At 41.1% G+C, this 26,679-nt stretch overlaps 1 protein-coding gene across 3 annotated transcripts in view; it reads right to left on the bottom strand.

Moving 5' to 3' along the window:
- Positions 1–365: 365 nt before the first annotated feature.
- GHR (growth hormone receptor) overlaps positions 366–26,679 on the bottom strand; it is a 211,718-nt gene continuing 185,404 nt past the window's right edge. For all 3 annotated transcript variants that reach the window (XM_073343861.1, XM_073343860.1, XM_073343859.1), the window contains exons 3-9: positions 25,137–25,266; positions 21,244–21,404; positions 20,295–20,473; positions 9,646–9,811; positions 5,635–5,725; positions 3,401–3,470; positions 366–3,122 (exon numbers count right to left, since the gene is read on the bottom strand). In XM_073343861.1, coding sequence (XP_073199962.1) covers positions 2,142–3,122; positions 3,401–3,470; positions 5,635–5,725; positions 9,646–9,811; positions 20,295–20,473; positions 21,244–21,404; positions 25,137–25,266 — 1,778 coding nt within the window. In that variant the 3' untranslated portion in view covers positions 366–2,141. The remainder of the gene's footprint in view (positions 3,123–3,400; positions 3,471–5,634; positions 5,726–9,645; positions 9,812–20,294; positions 20,474–21,243; positions 21,405–25,136; positions 25,267–26,679) is intronic.

Below are 26,679 nucleotides of genomic sequence, written 5' to 3'. Positions count from 1 at the left end.
AATAATTACAGAGAAAAAGATTTGACTCTGTGGGCCAGGGGTTAGGGCACTCATCTGGGATATGGGAGAGCCATCTTCAATAAATATATAATTTTTAATTTTTATACAAAGTGGCCCACCTACAATTAATTCTACCCACATTTAACTGTATACATGTGGCCCACAGAGAACGCAGGTCCTAGCATGCAATGCGCCTGGTCCAAGCAAGAGTGGCTGCATTCTGCTTCATTTGATGGAAAACCCTGAATACACTGGCATAATTCACAAATGCTAAAAGCTATTTAATGCACCTACAACAAAGAACACCGTGTCAAGATGGATCAAAGAAAATAAATTTATTAAACTTTGAAAGAAAAAACACTGACATAAGGAAAGTTAAATAGAAATTGAAAGGCACAAATCTTCATACTGGTGTATAATGACTTGTGTAACCACTAAAGTACCAAAATGACATTCTGAGATTGATTGAGGTATCTTCTATTTTTGGCAATAGAAATATAGTAAGAAACTTTTTCCAAACACATACATAGCTGTTAATCGCATTAGTGTCGTACACTTGTTAAATTTTATATGAAACCAAATAATACAGCTGTTGGCAGAATATTTAATAAACATTTACCATAAAGTACATGCTAAACTTAAATCCCATCCAACCATAGGGTTCAGTTCTGCAGCCCTTAGTCAAAGGCTGAGTCCCACTGAATTAAGTGGGAGTGCTCATGTAAGCAAGGTCTGCCTCATTGGGCCCATAGATTGCTATTCACCTAAGAAAAGGGAAATTAAAATCCCTGGTTATGTTTGCTTTCTAAAAATATTTCTGCTAAGATGGAAATTGTTTCTTATAAAGGCAACTTCTGAAGCAAATAATGGTTCATTGCAAAGCTTTATCACCTTCTTAAAAATGCATAAGAATGAAGAAAGCTATTACACTGAATTTTGGTTTTCTCTTTCATAGATTTCTGAAAGTCTTCCTAATGTTGCTGAGACTCTCTCTCTCTGTGCTAGGCTGTGAAAAAGAAAACACACTGCTGAACAATACTGTACTCAAACTCCTTTGTTCTGTTAACTTCATTTGATTCTGTTTCAGCTTCAAAAATGCACTATTGGCCAAATCCTGAAGTTCTTACTTAACTTTTATTCCATACTCAGGCAAAGCTACTAGTGACTTCAACAGCAGATTTGTCTGAGTGAGGACTTCAGAATTTGTCCCCATGTGAAGAAATAAAGCTGCCAAGTCACCAGAGCTTATTCTTGAGAACCATTCAATAAAAGTGTAATTGTAAGTATTTAAAGATCTTGGTAAACAAACCCTACTGTTGTTTCTACAGTTATATAAAATGTGTAGTATTGGCACTAACTAGAATCCAGTGAAGAATAGACTCGTTTTGTACATTGTAAAGTTTTCTGAAAAACTTAAAATTTATTAATACTTTTCTATACTTACGGTAAGAAATTAATATCAGATAATGTGAGTTGCTACAATTTTTAATTTCTCTACAGGTTTCTTTAGAGGTATAAAAATGGCTCTGTAAAAAACTAATCCCCCCCCCCCCTGCAATGACTGATGCAGGAACAAGCTCTTATCAGATTGCAGCAAATACATTCCTTAGATGGAGCATCATATTTAAACTACAGTATGTAGTATAATATAAGATATCCATGCCTTTGTTTAAAATTAAAATATTTATTAATTTATGTAATTCAAAATAAATGTATTTATCCAAACAACTTTTTCTTTCCCACCTATTTTATATTTTCAGTTCCCAGTTACTGATATAAAGATCTCAGCACGTGATATAATTTGCATTAAATTCTCAAACTTCAAAATCCACCTGACTTTAGCTTTTTCAAAAAGCATGATTTACTGTATATTAAACATAGTAATTCAATGCTTAGTATCACAAAAATCAACACCCACAATAACAAGACAGTCACTACTACTAAACAGTCTTTTAAGACAATTCATAGATATTTACAATACACAATGGGAATATTTTGATGTAACATTTTATGTTTTGACATTTCAGGTAAAAGCGTAAGAACCACAAAAAAGTTTAAAACATTATTTTGGTTTAAGCATATAAGCCCAAGCCAACTCTATGCCATTAAATACATACTGTACGCACATTATCGAAGAAAGGCTATGGCATGATTTTGTTCAGTTGGTCTGTGCTCACGTAGCCACATGATATCATAAATTCTTTGTCTGGCACAGGCAGTGCACTAGCATTAAGTACAAGGCCTTGTGGAGAGTGCACTATATGAATGGAGGTATAGTCTGGGACAGGCATTTCGGAACTTGAGGCTTCTACTGCAGCTGCACCTGGATTCTCGGCAGTAGTGGTAAGGCTCTCTGTGGTGAAGTAAACATCCTCATTAAAGCTCTGCTCCTGAACATGTGGCTCAACCGCATCGTGAGATGTTGCAGAGATACATTTTTTCACATCCGCCTCACAGAAATAGGCATTGTCCAGGGTGAAGTTTGGTTGACATTGTATAGCTGGTTCTGTGTAGGCGTCACACTGTGTTCTCCTTGTCTTGTTTGTTTGCCCTGGAGATAGTACGACACTTCCTGCTGGAGTAACGTCACTTACTTGCGCATAAAAGTCAATATTTGCTACCGAACTCTGGTTGCTTAGCTGTGTATGGACAGGTGGGCTAGTTGATTCAATACTGTCAGCAAAAGGCGGCTTTGACTGGTTATCTTCAGACTGAATATTAGTATTAGGCTTCTGAGTAGTTGGGTCAGCAGGACTAGCATGTGACTCATCATTATCTTTTTGATCAAGGCACAAGAGATCCTCTTGTTTTTCACTTGTCTTTTTGGACTGATCAATATCTGAGGTGCCATCACATGTGTCACTTGCACTGAAGTCAGTCTCTGGAATGTCCGGTTCACAACAACTGGCACGTCCAGAATCATCATCTTTCACTCCAAGACAGTTGTGAGACTTACCACGGTCATCACCCAGGAGCCTGTCAGTGTCCAATCCGCCTGTCTTCTCATCGGGGTCATCTATATCCAATTCGATAAACTCAACCCATGAGTCGTCGTTATACAGCTGTGGCTTGCAGCTGTCATGGCTGGCTAAGATGGAGTTCACTTCATCTAGCTTTCCTTTCTACAGAGCAAAACCAAAATGTGTATGTTATAAAGGAAATAGTCAAGAATGGTTATGCTTTTTTATGTAACACGTTTGTTCAAGGAAAAGTAACTGTTGCAATGGTAGCAGTTGCACGGTGTATTACGTTAAATACTTGGGCATCTCTCCCAGCATGGAACACCTCTATCTGATAGTTTTCCTGCAAAATCCGGCTGCATGGGAAAGCTTTTTTCCCCAAGTATCATCACTGAATTGATGCCCACTCTGCAGAATTATATTGTACAATATATAATTACCTTCAAGAGGTCTGGATCAATCCCTTTAATCTTTGGAGCTGGAACCGGAGGAAGAATCAGCATTTTTAACCTTGAAAAATAAAAATTGGATTTTAATTCCAAATAATTTAAACTGTTACTTTTTTTGGCACACAGAGAAATAAGATGTTGGCATTCCATTGCTTTATTGCTTATTTATTCCAAGACTCCGGTGTGATGGACTCAATATAAAAATATTTTTAAAAAACTGCTGTTTACTAGTCTCATTTCCAATAAGAAGCAGGTTTTCTGAAATCTGGCTTGTTAAAGTCAAGTAAATTTATGTCCAGATCACACACATTTTGGATACAGGTCTTCATAGTTTACACTCCACAAGTCAGTTCTTGAATAAATTTCAGGAAAGCCCTATGGAAGGTCCCTCTTGTATAATTTACAAAAAAACTTTATGAGTCAGCATGGGTTACTCAACATGCCAAGCGACTTTCCCTAAGTACCTTCAGGGACAAGGGGTTCTTGCAGAAGTCCAATAAGTAGTAAACAGAGGAATGGAAAGGGTTAGATAGCGAAAGGGAAGGAAGGTATTTTAGGCCTGCTAAACAAAACCTGCAGATTAATGAAAGCAAAATTTTAAATGATTGTGTTTGTGAATTCAGACCATCCACTAAAATAACAAATTTCCATGACAGCAATCTGAAGATCATCATAATGGGGAGAGGGCCAGCATGCTCTCTCTGCACCATTAAGTGATATTGAAAGGTTTGTAGGCCTTGTGTGGTACCCTACACAGTGGTGAATTTTAGCCTGGGTGAAAAAGAACTGATCTTCAACTATTTCTTGTGTTTTGTGAAAAGCTAGGCTTTACATTAACAGTGGGCATACATACCACCTCTCCTCTTTCACCAAAGAGGGTTACCATATCCGTGGAAGGAAAATCCTGCTTGTCTTTTGTAATGTATCTAGCTTCTTGTCTAATAGGCCCGTGATGGAATACTGGCTCCCATGCCATGTATTTTTTTCCCGAAAGTTTCTGCTTCGGGGTTACTGTGTCACAGAACGAGTTCCAGAGCTTTAATGACCTTCTGAACTAGCGGTTCCATCTTGTGGGCCTTGTATTGACTTTTGCTCCACTTGGCATGTGAAAAACACTTATAGTCTAAATATTTAAATGTGCATATGCAAGACCATTGGGGGTGGTGTGTGTTCGGGGGATTTACAAGAATACTTTAAATAAGTTATGCTTGATTATGCCCTTGCTCCTTAGCCCAGGAGGGTGCTGAGGTAACAATTGAGCTGAGTGAAGTCTGCAAAAGATATCGATGAACACACAGTTAAATGAGAGCCAGGAGTTCACTTCATCAGTATTTATGTCCTTTTTATCCATGGTCATCATGAACTTTCTTTCTTTTTCTCCTGCTGCTTATAAAAAGTTTCAGTCATCCAACCATGCACGAGAAATAATACCATGTGATTTAGGTGTCCAATCCCCCATATCGAGTAATTGCCCAGTTCTAGTTACGAGTAGCAAGGACATGACTATCTGCAGCCTGGAAGGAGTAGGAGCCATCAATATGTGAGACTACTCTGCAGAAGTTCACGCATCATGTTCAGTAAAACCAATGAGTTCCATGTACCACCAGTATATGGGATCTGCTTTATCTTGAAAATGGTGTAAAAACTTTTAAAATAAAAGGTCTACAATTCAGTTTTACATGTAAACCTCATAGGGACAGGTTCCATTGTTCAGGGACAAATAAAAGTTCAGCTTCAGTGAGAAGTTAATGCATCATTGAAAAATCTCAAGGAATAGATTATTCTCCCCCTTTTTTCCCCCCCAATGTAAGCCTGCTAAAACCTGACAATTTTTTAAAAATGCACCTCATAATTCAGAATTTTTTCTATTCCACAGACCACTGCAGAGCTGAGAATGGATTGCCTCATCTTACAGTTATCTTGTCAGTAACTGCAACAGACAAGACAGCAGTTGGGTGTGTGTGTGTGTGTGTTTTACAGTCAGCTGTATCTCTGGAAGTATTTAAATTAGATGACTCATTTGGCTGCTACTATGGAATTTTCTTTAACTTTTTTTTTTTTCAAATCTACAAACAGCAAACTCCTCAGAGCAAACTGTCAATTCAACACGGAACGTAAGAGTCAGTAGACTTTACTGAAAGGGCAGTACAAATCTGTGATTTGATGACATAATGGATCACGCCAAACAACTGCTAAAGAAAAGTGAACAGATGAAGCACACTTACCTGCGGTGTTTAGAGAACAGAATTAAGAACATCACCACTATCAGCCCAAATGTTCCGAAGAGGATAACCAAGAGCCATGGAAACTGAATTTCTGCAACAACATAACAAAATCATATTGGCAGGAATCTGCAAGGCTTTGCTGTGACCTTACATTTAACTTTCCTGTTAGTTCCAAAGGATTCCACAAGTTATGTATTTTACGGGGCTGTTGGTCACTCAACCAAAAATGCTGCACAAAAAACAAGTAAAAATGTCCGTCCAATCTCAACCCTTTTAATATTGCGTTTCATGAGTCCAATTCAACACCTCGAAAAGAAGACCTATTGTTTTCTATTATAGAACCAAATCCTGGCAAATGTAGCATGGGCAGAAGCACTTATATGAAGGGCATAGTTACGCTAGACAGTTTACAGCTGCGCTGCTGTAAGCTCTCTAATGTAGCTGCTCTAAGTTGATGGGAGAGAGCTTTCCCGTCGGCTTAACTGCTCCAGCCCCTGCAAGTTGCAGTAGCTATGTTGGTGTAACTTATATCGCTCAGGGGGTGATTTATTCACAGCCCCCCAAGCGACAAATTATGCCACCATAAGCTGTAGCGTAGACATAGCCTAAGAAGGAGACAGATGCATGCACGGAAGGCCTTCTCAGGGCTGGACAGCGGTAGTATTGCCAGCAAACCTTGCCGCAGGGGTATTTTACTGCTCCTCTAAGCAAGAGAAGAGTGCTCATTACTGGGAGCAGATGCCTTCACTAGACCACTAGCCATCCTCCTTTCTGAGCAAACCATGCCCTTTGGCCCAGGCAGTCACCCAACAGCATAACATGATGTAACAGCCAGCATGCGCCTCTCCACAAGGCCAAGCTGGTCACTTATGTTTTGAGTAGTATCTGTTGTACAAAGAAAAAATGACAAGGAGTCCTTGTAGCACCTTAGAGACTAACAAATTTATTTGGGCATAAGTTTTTGTGGGCTAGAACCCACTTCATCAGATGCACAAAAGCTTATGCCCAAATAAATCTGTTCATCTCTAAGGTGCCACAAGAACTCCTTGTCGTTTTTGCTGATACAGACTAACACGGCTACCACTCTGAAATTGTACAAAGGTTGATGGCTTTTTACCCCTGCCTTGCAGCCTGGCACATGCAAGGAGAGAACTTAACATGTGTGGTATGATAGGAATGAGAAACCATGCTGATAAGTGAAACATTCTTCTTAAATAATGGCACTCTCATTCTACTGTAGCTCTGACTGTAAAGGGTAACAAATCAGGAAAACACATGGAAATCTGTTCCGGCTGCAGCCCTTAAGATTTCTGATTCCCTGTTTTAACTTTAGGCCTCACTCATTTTTCTGGCCAAGAATGATTGAACAAGGAGCTTTAAAACTTGTATGTAAGAACATAAATATAAAAAATATTTTCAGAGACCACTTTTCCCGTTCAGTTAATGGCTCAGCTTTTTGATCCTTAGGCCAAATTTTCAAGTTTGGGTGTGTAGGGAGCCAGGGTGGCTCCCCTCCGAACCAGAGGGTAAAGAGCCACCCTCTGAGCCTGAGTGGGCAGGGCCAGGACAAGCTTCCGCCAATCCCCGGAAGGGGAAGGGTGGGACAGGAAGTACAAAGGGCAGGGCCCTCTGCCCAGTGAGGAGAGCACCAGGGAGGGAGACAGACACAGGCTGCTCCCTCGCAATCCTGCTGCTGACCCAGGCGAAGCCCTGGGCAAGGAGGAGCCTGACCGGGGGGAAGGCCTGTGGCAACCAGGGCTGCCGGCCGCTGAATACCCAGAGGACCTGGACGGGCCTGACTGCAGCCCGGGCCAGCGTGAATCCAATACCGAGGGGGAGCGGGGGTGGCCCGCAGCGGAATACCCGGAGGAACCAGAGCTGCCTGCAGCGGATTACCCGGAGGAGATGGAGGATCCGGAGCTGCCCGCAGCGGAATACCTGGAGGAGATGGAGGGACCGGAGCGACTCGCCTGAGAGAGACCGGGTAGGAAGTAGCCCAGGGGCCCAACTACACCGTGGGGTGGGTGTGTTTGGTCAGCGGGCGCGGACTGCCCCGCTGACCCAGCGGTGGGACCTTCGCCTCCCGCCACTGTCAGGGCCCTGGGCTGGAACGCAGTGGAGTTGGGTGGGCCTGCGTTCCCCTACCCCGGCGCTCCCCTGCCTGAGGGGCGCGCGACTGACTCTGGCCAGCGCTCCCCTGCCTGAGGGGCGCGCGACTGACTCTGGCCGGCACACCTTCCCGCTAATTCCCCAACGCCCAGGAGGTGGGGCCGAGGCCTGCCACGGAGACCATTGCTCTCCATCGCCCGTAGGGGCTCGGAGGACCGACCGACGCCTGTCACAGGGTGCTTGAAATTAGACACCTAAATCCATATGGAGACACCTAAATAACAGGCCCCATTTGAAAAGGTGCAGAGCACCCAAAAAGTCCCACTGAAGTCAATGGGATTTGTGGATGCACAGCTTCTTTGAAAAATTAGGTGCCTCCACAAGGATTTAAGTGCCTAACTTTAAGGCAAAAATTTTCAAATCTAACTTTATGCTCCAAAACTGAGAAATGCCAAATACAGAACTCAGATCAGCAAAGTCAGAGGTACAGGTGCACCCATATGGCTCAGCTTCCAGAATCCGGTCTTTAAGGATGAAGGGAACCCAGCACGCACAGTGTATTTGGACTTTATTAAGGTATTTTGTCATTCTGTTTCCACAAAATCTTACTTGAAAATTTAATTTGAATTGACATGGGTAGGAAGAATAGTACCATATGGACAGAACACAGGCTAAATGTCCATAGAAACTGTCAATATAAATAGTGGAGGGGAGGTGTCCAGTGGGATTTTGAAGGGATCATTGTTTGGTTCAGTTTTATTTTACATCTTGTGGCAAATTGCCAGCACAATTATGATGGGTCCTGAGCTTCCTTTTCTGGTGGGGGTGGGGGAGGGTTCAGGGCGCAGTTTCCTGCCCCTGAACTAGGGTATCTACTGTCCCACTAGTAACCCAGAGAAGGAGGGACCTGGGCCCGCCCTCTACTCTGGGTCCCATCCCAGGGACCCTAGGGATAGTGGCAAACCACTTGAACTAGTGCTTCTTTCCCCTGGGCTACTTCCCTCTCCTGCTCTTCAGCTTGTGGGGCTTCCTGCCCTCTCTCTGCACAAGCCGGCTGTCTCTTTACCTAGGGTCTTGGTCTTCTAGCCAGCCATGGCACTTCTCCAAACTCTCCTCTACTTCAACTCCTCCAAACTGCACTCTGCTCCAACTCCTTCCCCTGGCTGATTGAAGCAGGGGGTTTTTATCAGGTGACTGGCTTCAGGTGCTTTTAATCTATAGCAACCTTTCTTCCCTCTACAGGGAATAAGGCTTCTCCTCATCCTGGGGCTTACATATCTCTCCTATATCACTCTCCTGCTGCCTTCTGGCCATGCTGTATCACAATCTCAACTAGTGATCTGGAAAAGAGACTAAAACAGAACTAAATAAATTTGCCAGTGATACTAAGTTTTGAGTTGGTAAATTTGCAGTTCAGGCCCAATGATGTTTCAGAATGATGAGTTCCTTATTTTTAGATAAAAAGAAATGGGAAGGCTCATATCAGCTGTTTGCCCATTTTTAAAAGAGTTTTAGAAAAAGAAAGAGGAGCAGGAGTCAGAAAGTTACTATCCCTTGCCACCTCTGGCAGGCCAGGAGGAAAGCAAATTGCTTTCACAGTGTAATTGTCCTTCTCTAAGCGTGTATGGCATGAACTACAGAACTCATTAATAATCCTAAAATTATTTTTATCTCTGCAAAGTTGGGAAACAGCCCCACTGAGTTTGTTTCCGAATCTGTCCTTCCTGTACCACAATGCAAGGATCTTCTGCTGTGCCAGAGCCAGTCTCACCAAGTGTTTTTTATTGCAGTCATTTGAGTTTCTAGCATATTCAAGTACTAAATACTAAGGAGAGGAAGCAATGGAAAGCAGGGCAATGTTTAGAATGACACTTCATTGCAGAGTTGTTCTTCCTCACTTACCTTCATTACACAGAACTGAGCTAATTGAAGAAAGAGACACATAAAGGGCTTCACTAAACACCCCAAATTTTTCAGAAGCACGTTGTCTTGATCGGACTCGAATCTCATAGTCTCTTCCCAACTTCAATGAGTACAATGGAACTACTGTTGCGAGCACAGGATCCAGCTACAAAGACAAAATGACTGATACTAGTTGACAAATACAAACATCTGCAGGCATTTTTACTTACATGGAACTTTTATGTTTACTGTTCAGAGGTATAGAGGGTATATGTCAAACTGCAAGCCCTTTTATTGTTCCAACACTATTCTACTAACTTCCCAATGAAAACTGTCTTGTTAAAAACAAGAGGACATATTGGAAATATAGAGGCATGGCTGTAAGGGACCTTGAAAGGGCATCTAGTCCAGTCCCCCACGATGAGGCAGGATTAGGTATACTTCCTAAACCCCATCCTGGATAATACTATGCTCTAGAGTCCACACTTCAGCACAGATCTTATGAACTAAAATTTTTTAAACTCTTTTCTGTGCACAAACACTAAACTCACTGCACATCTTATAAACGTACTTATTTTAGGAATATTGTGTAAACCCCTCCCCCCAAAAATCACAGAGTGAATAAAATGTAATGGTAACATATGAAGAGTGGGAACAGATTTCAGGAATCAAGACGCTTATATATAAATATTAACCACAGATCTACCTGCCTTGGTACCTACCTATGTACACGGGCCCCATCCCATAGTATCTGAACACCTCCCTTCCTTAAGACCAGTCTTCCTCCCTTATATAATCTATTTCCAGCTCCGGCATCAGAATACACAAAAATAATGATAATGTGCTCTAAATACAATTCCCTCTGGTGGGAGTTACATTGAATTTATGTTTGCAGAACCCAGTAGTATGATTGGCAAGAGTGAATGAGAGTCAGAAAACCAGACAGAGTGGAATAGATTAGCCTGAAATCATTTGGCCAAAACAGGATTCATGATCCCACAGATTTGGAATAAGTTTGTGCTTGAACTGTGCAATCTAAATAAGCTGTGTTTGCCTAAATGTGTACTTTAAAACACATTCTCTCTGTTGTTATGAGACTGTGGTCTTTGGACCACAAGTACCCCTATAGGTTGAAATATCTTGTGAACAAATCAGTCAGGAATTGCGGTGTTGGGAGAGGAGAGGCTCCTTCCCGTCCCCTGTGGTCCACAGGAAGAAGTTGAGAGAACCATGATATTATGTCTTACTGACTCTTAGCATGCAAAGCCAATCGGGCTGGAAAGCAGCTAAGAACACAATCCAAAACTAATTTAGCTTGCTTGTTTCATACTGTAGTTGTATAAATCCAGAAACAATGAAATACATTGGATTTTCACACCGTGGCATAGTGTCTTTTCTTTTACTGAAAAAAGAAAAGGAGTACTTGTGGCACCTTAGAGACCAGCAGAAGCAGCTGTCCTATCTCAGGGCCTCTCCTTCTGCCCCTCCACCCCCACGAACATGATACAGTTCTATGGTGACCTAGAATCCTATTTTCGACGTCTCCAACTCAAGGAATATTTCCAACACACTTCTGAACAACATACTAATCCACAGAGACCTCCCTACCAACACTACAAAAAGGATTCTAGGTGGACTCCTCCTGAAGGTCGAGACAGCAGCCTGGACTTCTACATAGAGTGCTTCCGCCGACGTGCACGGGCTGAAATTGTGGAAAAGCAGCTTCACTTGCCCCACAACCTCAGCCGTGCAGAACACAATGCCACCCACAGCCTCAGAAACAACTCTGACATCATAATCAAAAAGGCTGACAAAGGAGGTGCTGTTGTCATCATGAATAGGTCGGAATATGAACAAGAGGCTGCTCAGCAGCTCTCCAACACCACTTTCTACAAACCATTACCCTCTAATCCCACTGAGAGTTACCAAAAGAAACTACAGCATTTGCTCAAGAAACTCCCTGAAAAAGCACAAGATCAAATCCGCACAGACACACCCCTGGAACCCCAACCTGGGATATTCTATCTACTACCCAAGATCCATAAACCTAGAAATCCTGGGTGCCCCATCATCTCAGGCATTGGCACCCTGACAGCAGGACTGTCTGGCTATGTAGACTCCCTCCTCAGGCCCTACGCTACCAGCACTCCCAGCTACCTTCGAGACACCACTGACTTCCTGAGGAAACTACAATCCATCGGTGATCTTCCCGATAACACCATCCTGGCCACTATGGCCCTCTACACCAACCCTCTACACCAACATTCCACACAAAGATGGACTACAAGCCGTCAAGAACACTATCCCCAATAATGTCATGGCTAACCTGGTGGCTGAACTTTGTGACTTTGTCCTTACCCATAACTATTTTACATTTGGGGACAATGTATATCTTCAAATCAGCGGCACTGCTATGGGTACCCGCATGGCCCCACAGTATGCCAACATTTTTATGGCTGACTTAGAACAACGCTTCCTCAGCTCTCTTCCCCTAACGCCCCTACTCTACTTGCGCTATATTGATGACATCTTCATCATCTGGACCCATGGAAAAGAAGCCCTTGAGGAATTCCACCATGATTTCAACAATTTCCATCCCACCATCAACCTCAGCCTGGTCCAGTCCACACAAGAGATCCACTTCCTGGACACTACAGTGCTAATAAACGATGGTCACATAAACACCACCCTCTACCGGAAACCTACTGACCGCTATTCCTACCTACATGCCTCCAGCTTTCACCATGACTACACCACATGATCCATTGTCTACAGCCAAGCTCTGCGATACAATCGCATTTGCTCCAATCCCTCAGACAGAGACAAACACCTACAAGATCTATCTCAAGCATTCTTACAACTACAATACCCACCTGCGGAAGTGAAGAAACAGACTGATAGAGCCAGAAGAGTTCCCAGAAGTCACCTACTACAGGACAGGCCTAACAAAGAAAACAACAGAACGCCACTAGCCGTCACCTTCAGCCCCCAACTAAAACCCCTCCAATGTATTATTAAGGATCTACAACCTATCCTGAAGGATGACCCAACACTCTCACAAATCTTGGGAGACAGGCCAGTCCTTGCCTTCAGACAGCCCCCCAACCTGAAGCAAATACTCACCAGCAACCACATACCACACAAAAGAACCACTAACCCAGGAACCTATCCTTGCCACAAAGCCCGTTGCCAACTGTGCCCACATATCTATTTAGGGGACACCATCACAGGGCCTAATAACATCAGTCACACTATCAGAGGCTCGTTCACCTGCACATCCACCAATGTGATATATGCCATCATGTTCCAGCAATGCCCCTCTGCCATGTACATTGGTCAAACTGGACAGTCTCTACATAAAAGAATAAATGGACACAAATCAGATGTCAAGAATTATAACATTCATAAACCAGTCAGAGAACACTTCAATCTCTCTGGTCACGCGATTACAGACATGAAAGTTGTGATATTACAACAAAAAAACTTCAAATCCAGACTCCAGCGAGAAACTGTTGAATTGGAATTCATTTGCAAATTGGATACAATTAACTTAGGCTTGAATAGAGACTGGGAGTGGCTAAGTCATTATGCAAGGTAACCTATTTCCCCTTGTTTTTTCCTCCCCTCCCCTCCCCCCACCTCAAGATGTTCTTGTTAAACCCTGGATTTGTGCTGGAAATGGCCCATCTTGATTATCATACACACTGTAAGGAGAGTGATCACTTTAGATAAGCTATTACCAGCAGGAGAGTGAGGTGGGGGAGAGAAAACCTTTTGTAGTGGTAAACACCCATTTTTTTCATGCTTTGTGTGTATAAAAAGATCTTGTGTACTTTCCACAGTATGCATCCGATGAAGTGAGCTGTAGCTCAAGAAAGCTTATGCTCAAATAAATTGGTTAGTCTCTAAGGTGCCACAATTCCTCCTTTTTTTTTTGCGGATACAGACTAACACGGCTGTTACTCTGAAACCTTCTTTTACTGAGGTACACCTTGGAGTAGGTCCCTAACGGTGGAAAATCTACTAGAGACAGGAAGGCTGTAGTGGTAAAAAGTGGTCACAACTTCTCTAGTGCTGGAGCCCCATGGGGCCAATGTAACCTCAAATATAAGTAGTGCTGCCCTGAGGATGCACTGATTGAACCCATTCTCTTAACAGACTCACATGGGAAGGATAGTATGAAAGCTTGATCATAATGTAAAGCTGGCCTTCTCCAGCAGAAAGTCAACAGGGAAGGCTAGGCAGCAACAATGCCATCTATCTTCCTTTGCACAGTTTTAATCACACTGTTAAACAATAAGAGAATACAAATTTAAATTCAGCATGGATGCATGCCCTTGGAATGGTGGTCGAAGCATGAAGGGGCAGATGAATTTTTAGCATACCTGGCATGTAAAAACCTTGCCATGCCGCTACAACAGTGCTATGCAAATGCCTGTTCTTACTTTTAGGTGACATTGTAAATAAGCAGGCAGCAGTATCTCCCATAAATGTAAACAAACTTGTTTGTCTTAGCCACTGGCTGTACAAGAAGTAGGACTGAGTAGACTTCTAGGCTCTAAAGTTTTACATTGTTTTGTTTGTTAGTGCAGTTATGTAAAAAAAATTTCGATATTTATAAGTTGCACTTTCACAATAAAGAGACTGCACTACAGCACTTATAAGAGATGAACTGAAAGATACTATTTCTTCATCTTTTTTACAGTGCAAATATTTGTAATAATTAATATAAAGTGAGTATTGTACACTTTGTATTCTGTCTCGTAATTGAAATCAATATCTTTGAAAATATAGAAAAACATCCAAATATTTATAATATATTTAAATTGGTATTCTATTGTTGTTTAACGGTGTGATTAAAACTGCAATTAATTGACAGTCCTATTCAGAACTACAAGTCAAGGATTATATTGTTTGCTCCAGTTTTCTGTACAGAGCGGCCTACGGAAGACTCTGGACTTTTACAATTTGTTGCCACTGCATGCTTGCAATGTCCTGCCTTATTCTTTGTGCCATGCAGCTTTACTCTCCTTCTTCACACCTTTCAAGAGTCACTTCTTTTGTTTTACCTTCCATTGCTAATCACTACTCTGGCCTTTATTCTTGATCATGGTATCAAGTTAATGATAGATGGCTTAAATGCACAAATTGGCAACAACTCTACTGGCTGCGAAGGAGTCATGAGCATAGCAGCAGAAGGCATCCTAACTGATAATGGTGAATGGCTTTTGAATCTCTGTGGCACAAACACCCTAATGATAGGAGGCGGTCTTTTCCAGCAAAAGAGGATTCCCAGGTTCACATGGAGATCACCAGACAACATGTCTGTCAACCAGGTAGATGATGTGTGTATAGCTAAGAGATGGGCATCCTAAGTTCAAAGACAGAAACACACAGCAGATTCCAGATTGCTTGTAGCAACTGATCCAGTGTTTTCTTGGACTAGGCTGATAAAAGTCTGGAAAGCAAATGGTGGAACTGCAAGAAGGCAGTCGAGACAGCACGGGTAGTAGTGGGCCTCCGAAGAGGGCAGAAGAAAGAATCATCCATTACATCTGGAACAAGGGAACTGATTGATGAGCAGGAAGCTTTGAAGGCAAAAAAGGAACAGTGCAAGATGCAGGCAGAACTTTTAGAAGTGGATGCAAGATATAGAGTAGAAGACAAAGAAATAAATACATTCAGGCAAGATGGAAATGCCAGGATTCAGAAGGCTGCAGAGGCATAAGTAGCACTACAGGGTGCAGACTTCAAGCAACTCTAAAGAACAATGAAAACCTCTCAGGAAGAACCAGACCATCAGGGACAATCATGGACAGAAGCTAGACAATAGAAAGAATATTTCCATTCCATATTAAATTGTCCAGAGCTGACGATCATGCACAGGTTCATGAGAAATACCAATGCTAAGCTAGAAACAGAAGAGGGACCAACAATGCCCGATGAAATTAAAGTTGCTATCAAAGAAAGGCCTTAAACAGGGGAAAGTGCTGACAGAATACAAGCAGGTTTCAGAGTAACAGCTGTGTTAGTCTGTATTCGCAAAAAGAAAAGGAGTATTTGTGGCACCTTAGAGACCAACCAATTTATTTGAGCATAAGCTTTCGTGAGCTACAGCTCACTTCATCGGATGCATACTGTGGAAAGTGTAGTACACCCGCATTTGCTCCAACCCCTCAGACAGAGAAAAACACCTACAAGATCTCTGTCAAGCATTCTTACAACTACAATACCCACCTGCGGAAGTGAAGAAACAGATTGATAGAGCCAGAAGAGTTCCCAGAAGTCACCTATTACAGGACAGGCCTAACAAAGAAAACAACAGAACGCCACTAGCCGTCATCTTCAGCCCCCAACTAAAACCCCTCCAACGCATTATTAAGGATCTACAACCTATCCTGAAGGATGACCCAACACTCTCACACATCTTGGGAGACAGGCCAGTCCTTGCCTTCAGACAGCCCCGCAACCTGAAGCAAATACTCACCAGCTACCACATAACAGAACCACTAACCTAGGAACCTATTCTTGCAACAAAGCCCGTTGCCAACTGTGCCCACATATCTATTCAGGGGACACCATCACAGGGCCTAATAACATCAGTCACACTATCAGAGGCTCGTTCACCTGCACATCCACCAATGTGATATATGCCATCATGTTCCAGCAATGCCCCTCTGCCATGTACATTGGTCAAACTGGACAGTCTCTACGTAAAAGAATAAATGGACACAAATCAGATGTCAAGAATTATAACATTCATAAACCAGTCAGAGAACACTTCAATCGCTCTGGTCACGCGATTACAGACATGAAAGTTGCAATATTACAACAAAAAAACTTCAAAACCAGACTCCAGCGAGAGACTGTTGAATTGGAATTCATTTGCAAATTGGATACAATTAACTTAAGCTTGAATAGAGACTGGGAGTGGCTAAGTCATTATGCAAGGTAACCTATTTCCCCTTGTTTTTTCCTACCGCCCCCCCCCCCCGACGTTCTTGTTAAACCCTGGATTTGTGCTGGAAATGGCCCACTTTGATTATCATACACATTGTAAGGAGAGTGGTCACTTTAGATGGGCAATTGCCAGTGGGAAAGTGGGATGGGGGGAGGTATTTTTTCATGCTTTGTGTTTATAAAAAGATCTTCTACACTTTCCACAGTATGCATCCGATGAAGTGAGCTGTAGCTCAAGAAAGCTTATGCTCAAATAAATTGGTTAGTCTCTAAGGTGCCACAAGAATGCAAGCAGAGATACTAAAGTGAGAGGTGAAATTCTGACCAAGGAGCTAAGAAAACTAATAAAATATGGGTGAAAAAACAAGTGCCACAAGACTGGAAAGATGGCATTACCATGACATTGCCAAAAAATAAAGGGTGACCCCCACCACGCCCCCATCCAACACCCCCGCTCCCTGTCCCCTGACTGCCCCGACCCCTATTCACACCGCCCACCCCCTGACAGGCCCCCCGGGACTCCCACGCCTATCAAACCACCCCCCCTGTTCCCCATCCCCTGACTACCCCCACCCTGAACCTCCACCCCATCCAACTGCCCCTTGCTCCATGTCCCCTGACTGCCCCCCAAAACCTCCTGCCCCTTATCCAACCCCACTGCTCCCTGCCCCCTTACCATGCCGCTCAGAGCGGCAGGACTGGAAGCCGTGCCACGTGGTGGTGTAGCTGCAGGGGAGTGGGGACAGCAGGGGTGGGGCCAGGGGCTAGCCTCCCCGGCTGGGAGCTCAAGGGCCGGGAGGACGGTCCCATGGGCCGGATGTGGCCCGTAGGCTGTAGTTTGCCCTCCTCTGGATCATACCATGCAATTGTACTAAGCATGCTACTCTACATGAAGAGACTTGGCTGATGACTGTGGTTAACAAAAAGTGATAGGAGGCTGCCTACCACAGCTGGCTGAGGGAGAGAGTATAAAGGACATGGAAAAACGAAACAACAAATGTGAAAGCAAGGGAGCCAACAGAGCAGGACATGTGAGTGAATATCAAAGAAAGCAGGCTCAGGTGTTTGGGCCATGTACGCTGTAGGGAAGAGGGGAGGCATGCTAAGCAAGCACTGCATTGGGTACCCAACAGAGGAAAGAGAAAGCGGGGAAGGCCAAGGAAGAACTGGGCAGAAGACAGTGGCAGAGGACATAGAATGTACTGGTGTCAGCGGGGAAGAAGCACTACAACTAGCAAGGGACCATAATCAGTGGAGGAACTGGACTGCCTGATGTGACAGCAGCACAGATAAGGTCTCTAAAGTAAAGACCTTTTTAGCTTATGAGACTCATGGTCCTTCTGCTTTAATTTAACCCCCCCTTTTCACGATTTTGTAAAACTAGTGTCTGTCACCTGCCCCATACCAAAAAAATCAGCAAGAGAGATGTAAGCTCCTCCCCTGTTGACATCACTTATATTTGCATGCTAAGCACTATATATATTGCTACATAGTCTTGTTTGAAGCCACTACATTACAGCCTCCCAACACAGATAATATTGGAAGGCAAATAACTCAGAACAGAAGCAGCTCAGATTACAGTTTTATAGACAGTGATTAACATGTTCTTTGGGCTTCTGATGCTACTATTCACTGAAAATGGAGTAACGCATGCAGTTTGAAGCTAAAAAGGCATGTGTCCAAACAGAAGACTTCAAGGGCATATAAAAGACAAATCAAATAGTTTTTTTAACATGTATTGGGGAAAATTAAAAATATATATACTAACATCTAGAGGTCTTTAGAAAAAAACAAAGAAGGAAAAATTTTCCAAGGCACAAATAGTAGTTAGGCACCTAAATTGCCATGTATTTGAAAATCTTCCTCAAAAACCTTGCAGGTGATCTTTAAGTTGTTCTTAAAGGGATAATGCAAGGTATATTTTGGTCCAAAATAAAAATGTAATAAAAATAACTGTTTATAAAACCAAGTGACAATAGTTAATATTTCATTTTTTGAAAACTATATAATTCCTTGTAAATTTTTAACAAGTCTTCTAAAGTCTTTGAAATGTAACATTGCAACATTGTGCTAATGCATGAGAATTTGAACTTAAAACTTAGCAGATACTGATTATAAAATGAAGTGAAAACTATTACATTTTCACTTTCCGAAATGAGAAAAATGCAAGAAAAGTCTGATTCAAATTTCTTTGAGTTTCAAAAAGCTACGATATTGTTTGTGACAGAAAAGATCAGATTTTTTAAAAAATATTCATTTTAATTTGATAGTATCTTAGAAAAAAGCCCAAGTGATTAAGTTCCATTTGAAACAAAGGGCATTTGCCAAATGGAAAAGGAGGCAGATGGTAAGGATGCAAAATTCCATTTTCATGATTCAAAATGTGCAATGGAAATAAAAGAAAACATAAAATGAATACTAAAAGTATTACAAATGCTCTTTTAAATCAATGCATAATTACAAGAATTTTCCACAGAATTGCATTCAGACGTACATTTAAAATGTAAGCAATTTTAAAGGGTTAACCAAAATGTATAAAACCCAGAAATTTCACAGACTAACCTGAAAATCTGATATCCTGGCATCAAACTAATATTGTTGTGCCAAAAAATAAAAATAACAGATATAACAGAATAACTTTTTTTTTGTAAAACAGCTAAAATTTAGGAAACTAACAGAAGATTATTTTATTACAGGAAAATTTGAGATCACTGATAATAATCTTACTTTACATTTATCCACAAGGATCTCAAAGTCTTTTATTATTATCACGTGAGCCTATTACCATTTCATCCATCACTAAGATATAACTACTTTTGGGGGAGGAATCAGCAGCCATCCTGCACTGACAACTCCACTCAGCAGGACTGAGGAGGAAAAGTGCAGGTTAATTTCTCTAAGTAGACAAAAAAAGTAACTTGTCAAATTAGAATTTGGCCATAATATCAGGATTAAACACTCTTGTGAAACATGGCCCAAAATGTTTACCAACCACACAAGTGATCAGGAGCTTGGTTTTATGTCTTATCTTAAAGGCAGGACTTCCAACAAAAGATTGTGCAATTTAGCACAGCCTTAGAGAGAAGAGCGAAACCTGCTACACCCCCAATATTATCTGGGTTTTCTTTGGAGATCTCCCATTCAAGTGCTGACCAAGCCCAATAGTACTTCACTTATGAGATCTTACAAGATCACAACCAAAGTTGGCCTGCCTACAGGCTGTAGAGAAATATTTATATTGTTTGTTAAAGGCTTAGGGTATGTTATCTCATTTTATTTATTTCCTTTCTTTCATATTAGCAGCATAAATGCTTTAGGGCCAGATTGTGGCTACTGAATCACTGTCCACACCAGGGAGGGAGTATGCTGCATCTGGAGCTTCAAGGAAGAATTCTGGAGAATGCACAGGCACCCAATCATTACCCTTGCAACTAGTGCAGCACACGTTCTCCTCCATGCCTTGCTAGTTACGCTGCACAGTGTAGACTGCAAGCAGGTCAAAGGCCTACCATCACCCTGCCTCCTTTCAGGTGGCTACTGCTAGTAAGAAGCATTGCCTGTTCTACACAAAAGGGAGCACGCACTAGTTGCCCCAAGGAGGCACAAATGGGAGAGATTCCTTCCAGAACCAGGCACAAATGAGTTCTTAGTACATTACAATTTTTTATATATAAATGTTTCCTTCATACCTCCCTCCATTTCGTCTCATTTACTTCTTTGTACTGCAGCTCATACTCCAGCGTAATCCATCCCTTCTGAACGTCGGCTGATGGTGGTGGATCCCATCTCACTTGGATGTCTGCATGGATCCCGGTCAGGCTGGTGTTCAGTAGAGTCCAGTTGAGACCGACAGGAGGATCAGGTTGTACTGTTTATTTAAACAGCGTGTTGGAAATAAAACAGTTTTCAGTCTGAAATCACTATTCTTGCTCAACACTGTTCATGATTAAAGAAGTATTTGAACCACACATACAGTAATTCCAGTCTCAACCTACAAATTAATATAAAAATTACTGAAGATTTGATAACAGGTGTTATATTTTCATTTGAGTCAGACATTTTGCACCTAAATCTCAGAGGGCCCATCACACAGCCCTGATGCTGAAAAAACTCCTGCTGACTTTAAGGATAAAATCCTGGCCTCATTAATGTCAATGGCAAAACTTCTGCTAGCTTTAATAGGGTTAGGATTTCACCCTAAGATTACATAGGAATTTAGGAAAACCAGATATGTATGTTTTAGAATTTTGAAACTCTGGGCCCAAAACTTTCCCTGAACTCCTAACTAACAACATTTTGCTCATAATATTTCATGGATTTATATTATATTTTAAAGCTAATCTGTGCTGAACTGTGCATTTAAAAGAAAAGAAAAGGAAAAAACAAAAACAACCTCCCCTATACCAAACGAATTGAAATCCATGGGAGTTTTCCCCTCTATTGGAACATTTTCCTAGGTTGTACTTTCAAGCTTTATACCATCTACTTTTAAAAGATTATTCTTTACCACAGTGTGAATTTAAATATATAAAACTCCCAAATTAATGAAAAGAAATCATAGTAACCAAGCCAATGTATTTGATTATACGTATCATATTATAAAAATAAAGCAGTGTAAAATATATAATGGAAATGTACCTATTTCATCAACACTGAAGCATTTTTCATCTAACACTTCATCTTTATTGATAAGCTTAACACAATAAGTTATCCAAATAGAGGTGTACGATGTGTTGAAATAACAGCTGTTTTCTCCAGCAGTTACATAATCGGGACATTCTTTCCATTCTTCATCATTCCTAGAATTACAACAAAACACATATTACAAGGTGGCTAGTGGCAAGTCACAGCTAGTATAGAAATGGAAATGAGGAATCATGTCTGTATTGATCATGTTTTATAATAAATTACCCAAAGCCACCCGAAGCCATATGTATATGATCATGTGGCTATTTTTATGGACTTTGGTGAAATTCCAAAACAGGCTGTTAGATTATATTGTTATGCTGGAAGGTATTAAACATCTGCTATCAATCACAGGCCTGGGTAAAATTGGTGTGTGTACCAAGCACCCTTCATTCAAGCTAAGTGGAAGGAACAATTAAATGTTCCTTTGTGTAGTGAAAGATGAAACAGTAGAAGCCATCACCCAAAACACTGGCCGGCTTCTCCTCCTAACAGAAACCATCCAGCAGACTCCAAATATTGGCTAACAAGTCAGGCAAAGGGGCAATGATATTTCTCTAGCTTCGTTTTCATATGGCAGGTCTGAATAACGCCAGGATTTTCAAAGAAAAATGGCAAAAGTCTTCAGTTAAAACAAAATGAAAAGACTCAGACTAACAAGAGCTTGTCCCCCGAACCATTACATATATTTATAGGTATACAGTGAAGCTGTTTTGGATTTTCTGAGGGAAGAATGGATGCCTCTACATTTCTGATGCATCATGCACTGGGAAAGAATCAGATTTGAATTGTTGAAACCAGTGTGAGGAAACAAGGCAGTTTAAAGTAGTGGTGTGATAGAATACTGAGACCCAGTAGCTGATCCAGCACTCTGATCACTTAAACAATAATTAGCTCCACCCAGAAAGTCCTGATGGAGGAAGAGAAGCTGGGGTTTGGTGAGCTAAGGAGCAAGTTATCGCACGAGTTAGGGATAATTAGTTAGATGTAGTTATATGTGCTGCACAGGGACTGTGATGGGGACTTGGTGGTGGTAATATTAATAAAACTCAGAGGTCTTGACAAGCAAGAGGTGTCCAAGATTGTTTGTGAGGGACCCCAGCATGGGAAAGGAGCCTGCCCTGTCACTGGTTGTAAAAGACTAAATGGCAAATTTAAAAATCAGAACAAAACTGTACAAACACTGGGCCTCCTGATTCTTCCTTCTGCCTGCTGAGATAGGTGTAGGGAACAGTAGGAGACAGCTTGCACCTCTCCATTTATAGGGATGCCAGGCGTCACTTGGTCACAGCAGTCCTGAAGACTTCCCTAACTTTTTTCCTGACTTCAAGGTGCACTTGAGAATGGCTAGGGCATAAGGATGCCATGACTATACCTAGGGTGGCCTGGCAAATCTCCTGCACCAGGGGCTTCTGTTTGAGCTGGTGTAGAGCCAACCTAATGCCAGGTCTTTGTGTGGTAGGGAGACGCCCTGCACAGACTCTTTCATGGGGGTAAGGGGGTTCCAACACTTTGCACAGCCCAGGATGATGATGAGCTTCCCTCTAGATTTTTGCATGTGTGGAACACATATATTTCTATTATATGTGTGATAGAATTTCTGCAGTGGTTTGCTGGAGAGCCCTTAATAGTCAGTATCTGAAATCAGTTTCATTTCACCTGAGTAAAGTTGATAAAGGAAGTTTATCACTGGATAAAGCCACTGGAACAGTTAACAGAATTTGAGGAGAAAAATAAAACAGTTGTTCCTTTGCCTTTTATGCTGGATGAGAACTCTGCAGAAGTTCATAATTTTAACCAATTACACTGCTCAATGAAACTTTTTAGAGGAAGATTATGCCCACCTGAAATGTAAAACAAAGCCAGAGACATGGTTAAAGACATTTATTTTAATTGCACTCACTGATGTCTTTAATTTCATTGTCAAGAGATGTGAAGATACATTTCTTTCTTCACAAAACAGAAAATATATTGTGGAAAACAGTCTTTAATAGTCTGATGTTTGTTGGAAAAATTATAATCGGTTTCTCTGTTCATGTAGCTTGTAATACTTGAAAACAGGGTATATGTGCGCTAGAAACTGACAGACCACTATATCACAGAAATACTTCTAATTAATCTTTTCTCCATTTGATTGCAATTCAGGCTGTAATGGGAGCTGAAACAGACTGGCATGCGGTTACCCAAAATGCAGCCTTAGGTTATATGTTATATGAAAAACTAAAATGTGGCCCACATCTGTCCTTTCCCAGAAACAGTAGGGTTAGGACAAAAGTAATCAGCTATAGGCTTTTGTTGCTGGTGAAAAACAACAAGCAAGTTGTATTCAGGTATCAAGAAAGATACAAGTACAAGCAAATACTGTGAATGTGTGCTATTTTTTAACATGAAAATTAAGCAAAGCCCTTGGGCTCCTGGCAAGTAGGCACTGAGGCCCTTGATATTGCAAAGTTTGGCCACCCGTAGCTTAAAATAATAACCCTCTACCCAGAAATAATTTAGAATATGCTATCTTTCCATACAAACATACTGCAATGCCCACCAGCAGAGATGGAAGCTATGCACATGTACCAAGAAGAGAACATATCTCCATATGCACAGTCTTTAAGCAGGTTTCAGAGTAGCAGCCGTGTTAGTCTTTATTTGCAAAAAGAAAAGGAGTACTCGTGGCACCTTAGAGACTAACCAATTTATTTGAGCATAAGCTTTCGTGAGCTAAAGCTTATGCTCAAATAAATTGGTTAGTCTCTAAGGTGCCACAAGTACTCCTTTTCTTTTTGAGTCCTTAAGCAGGCATTAGGCAAAACTTCTAGTACCCTGAATTACATTATAAGAATGTGGTCAGAAACTTAAAGGCAAGAAAATTCATGATTAGCAATTCTATCAATCACCTAGTAGCCCAATGATTATGTAATAATCAAATGGCACTGCTACAACATTCCCTGTCACTTGAAGTCTTAAATTTAGATTGGTTATCTTTCTAAAAGATATGCTCTAGCTCAACCAGAAGTTATGGACTTGAGGCAGGAGTTACTGCATGAAATCTATGACCTATGCGATACAGGAGGTCAAATTAGGTGAACTCAGTGTTGCCTTCTAATCTATGAACATACAATAAGTGGCATTAAATGCAAATGTGTATAACAACATATCCTAATGACCTCTTTTGCCATTTAGTTCAATTTTTTATTACATCATTCTTGTTTCCAGTAAGAAGATAAAATGTGTGATATGTCCAATTTGTGTGGAATTGTTATATTGAGTTATTAAATGGAACCTACTTAGTCTTTATAGCTCACGCTTTACAGTTGGACACACACAGAGATATCACAATTATCTGATAATCATTTACATTAGATGGAATAGTGGCATCCCTGAGCATTTAGGATTCAAAGGAGTTCAAACTAACAGTTGATTTAGGAAGCTTCTACTAAAGCTTGAACCAGAATTTTAGATGGGCCTGAAGCAGACCCCCAGATGTGAACACAACTCAAACTTGGTAAGGTTCAAAAACGTGGCTTTAGTTTCAAAGCTGTCTGTTAGGTTCATAGGGGAACAAACGAAAACCCCATATCCTAAACCTCTTCCCCAAACTGTGGGGTGTTCAAATTCCAGATTCTGCACCTTGGGCCTATTTCTACTAAGAATGTTTCCTTCGGTGTTTAACCCATTCTTTCCCAATCCATATTAGTCATTGCATTATACCTGACAAATAACAGACATCTTTGGTTTCAAAAACATTTACTTAAACTGTGCCTTCTTAGCCTTTTTTCATGATATGAAATGAACTGCTTTGCATTTTAATGAGTGACTGTTAGGCATTTCAAATTGCATACTCTCTTTACCTTCTCATATACAACAGTTGTACTGTTCCTGGAGTAGTGAGGTTGTAAAAATCCCTATCTGTCCAATGACATGAAAATGTTTCCTGTTCAGGTGATCTGCACTTGATGATTTGTGGCCGTCCCAAAATAACTAATGAAAAATGGGAAGAAAAAGAAAGAAATGAAACAAACATGTAAAACCAGACAAATACCGTGCTGAAATCCTGGGCACCACCTTAACAATCACCATCTTGAGATAAAAAAACCCCACAGCATATTGCTATTATTGTTACCGATAAACATGGATGACTTTGCCCCCCAATTGTTTGTACACACAGCAAGATACACACTAGAGTGTGAGCAGAACACAACTTCAGATCCAAACACCCCTTATATTGTGAGGGTGTTCACCATCCAAACATAAAGTCACATAAACATTTTGCAAGTGATGCAGATCCTGATAATGGGCCAAATCGAAAGCTCTGATCCAACACGGTCAAACTACAGAGTGTTTGAAATAAGATCCAGGGTGAAATTCTGTCCCCTTGAAGTCAATGGGACTTTTGTTATTAACGTCAATGAGGCCTGGATATTACCCCCAGACTCTCCTACTTGCATCCAGTGAGCCTCATTCACTACACAACCCTGCCTGATTTACTATCCAGCCTGGACACTGAATAGGGTAGGTAACAACAGCCACTAAAGCAAGATGAAATAGGAATGTGGTAACAACAGTCACTAAAGCAAGATGAAATATTTTCAAGGAATAGTAAATCCTTTTGACCTAAACAAATATTTGTTTTCTTGTTTTTTGGTCTGGTGAGAAAAAACTAAAAACAATTCAGGTTTGCTTCTAATACAATAATTTTATTTGTTTTTTATTTTTGGTTCAACCAGTGAACCAGAAAAATAAATTATTCACTCAGTTCTATCTGTGATCATGGAAATAGAGATTATAGTAATGCATATACACGACAGGGCTGAGTGGAGTAATAACTTACAAAAGCAACCTCTTTCATCTCCTAACTTTATTTTTATTTATTTTATTTGTTTATGTTTATTTCAAGACTATTTTTGAATAAGTTGATCCTTCAACGGCCTCAAGAGTTTTTAGGCATGAAAGAGATTTCCCTACAATACATATGTGCTCAGTTTCCTGATTTGTAATTTATGACTTTGTTTTTTACAATCAGTGCCAACGTTTGTAATACGGATTTTTCTAGCTGATCGCTTCTAGCCGCTGTGTCAAGTTTCCAGGCTCCACAAGAGCAAGTCTTAGTGATCACAGGAAAGGTTGTGAACTTGACTTACATAATGCTTGGCACTCTTTGAGCAAGTCTCCTTTACTTCCCACTAAAAAATAGTTATCAACATGTAACAGAGCCCTGCATGAGCTCTGTCTCCTGAACATACTGTACCAAAATGAGATACACAATAGCTAAATTAATTTAGACAAAGTGAGCAGGTTTAGGCTACTGAAGGTAAAGGTTAAAGACATTAATCTGGGAATCTCTCAAGATGAGATTTAAAACAGACTAAAATAGCAAAACAAAACACTGAGTGT

The sequence above is a fragment of the Lepidochelys kempii genome, chromosome 5 (genome assembly GCF_965140265.1).
Source record: "Lepidochelys kempii isolate rLepKem1 chromosome 5, rLepKem1.hap2, whole genome shotgun sequence".
Taxonomy (NCBI): Eukaryota; Metazoa; Chordata; order Testudines; family Cheloniidae; genus Lepidochelys; species Lepidochelys kempii.
Note: the sequence above shows the minus strand (reverse complement) of the source record. Positions and strands in the feature narration are given on the sequence as shown.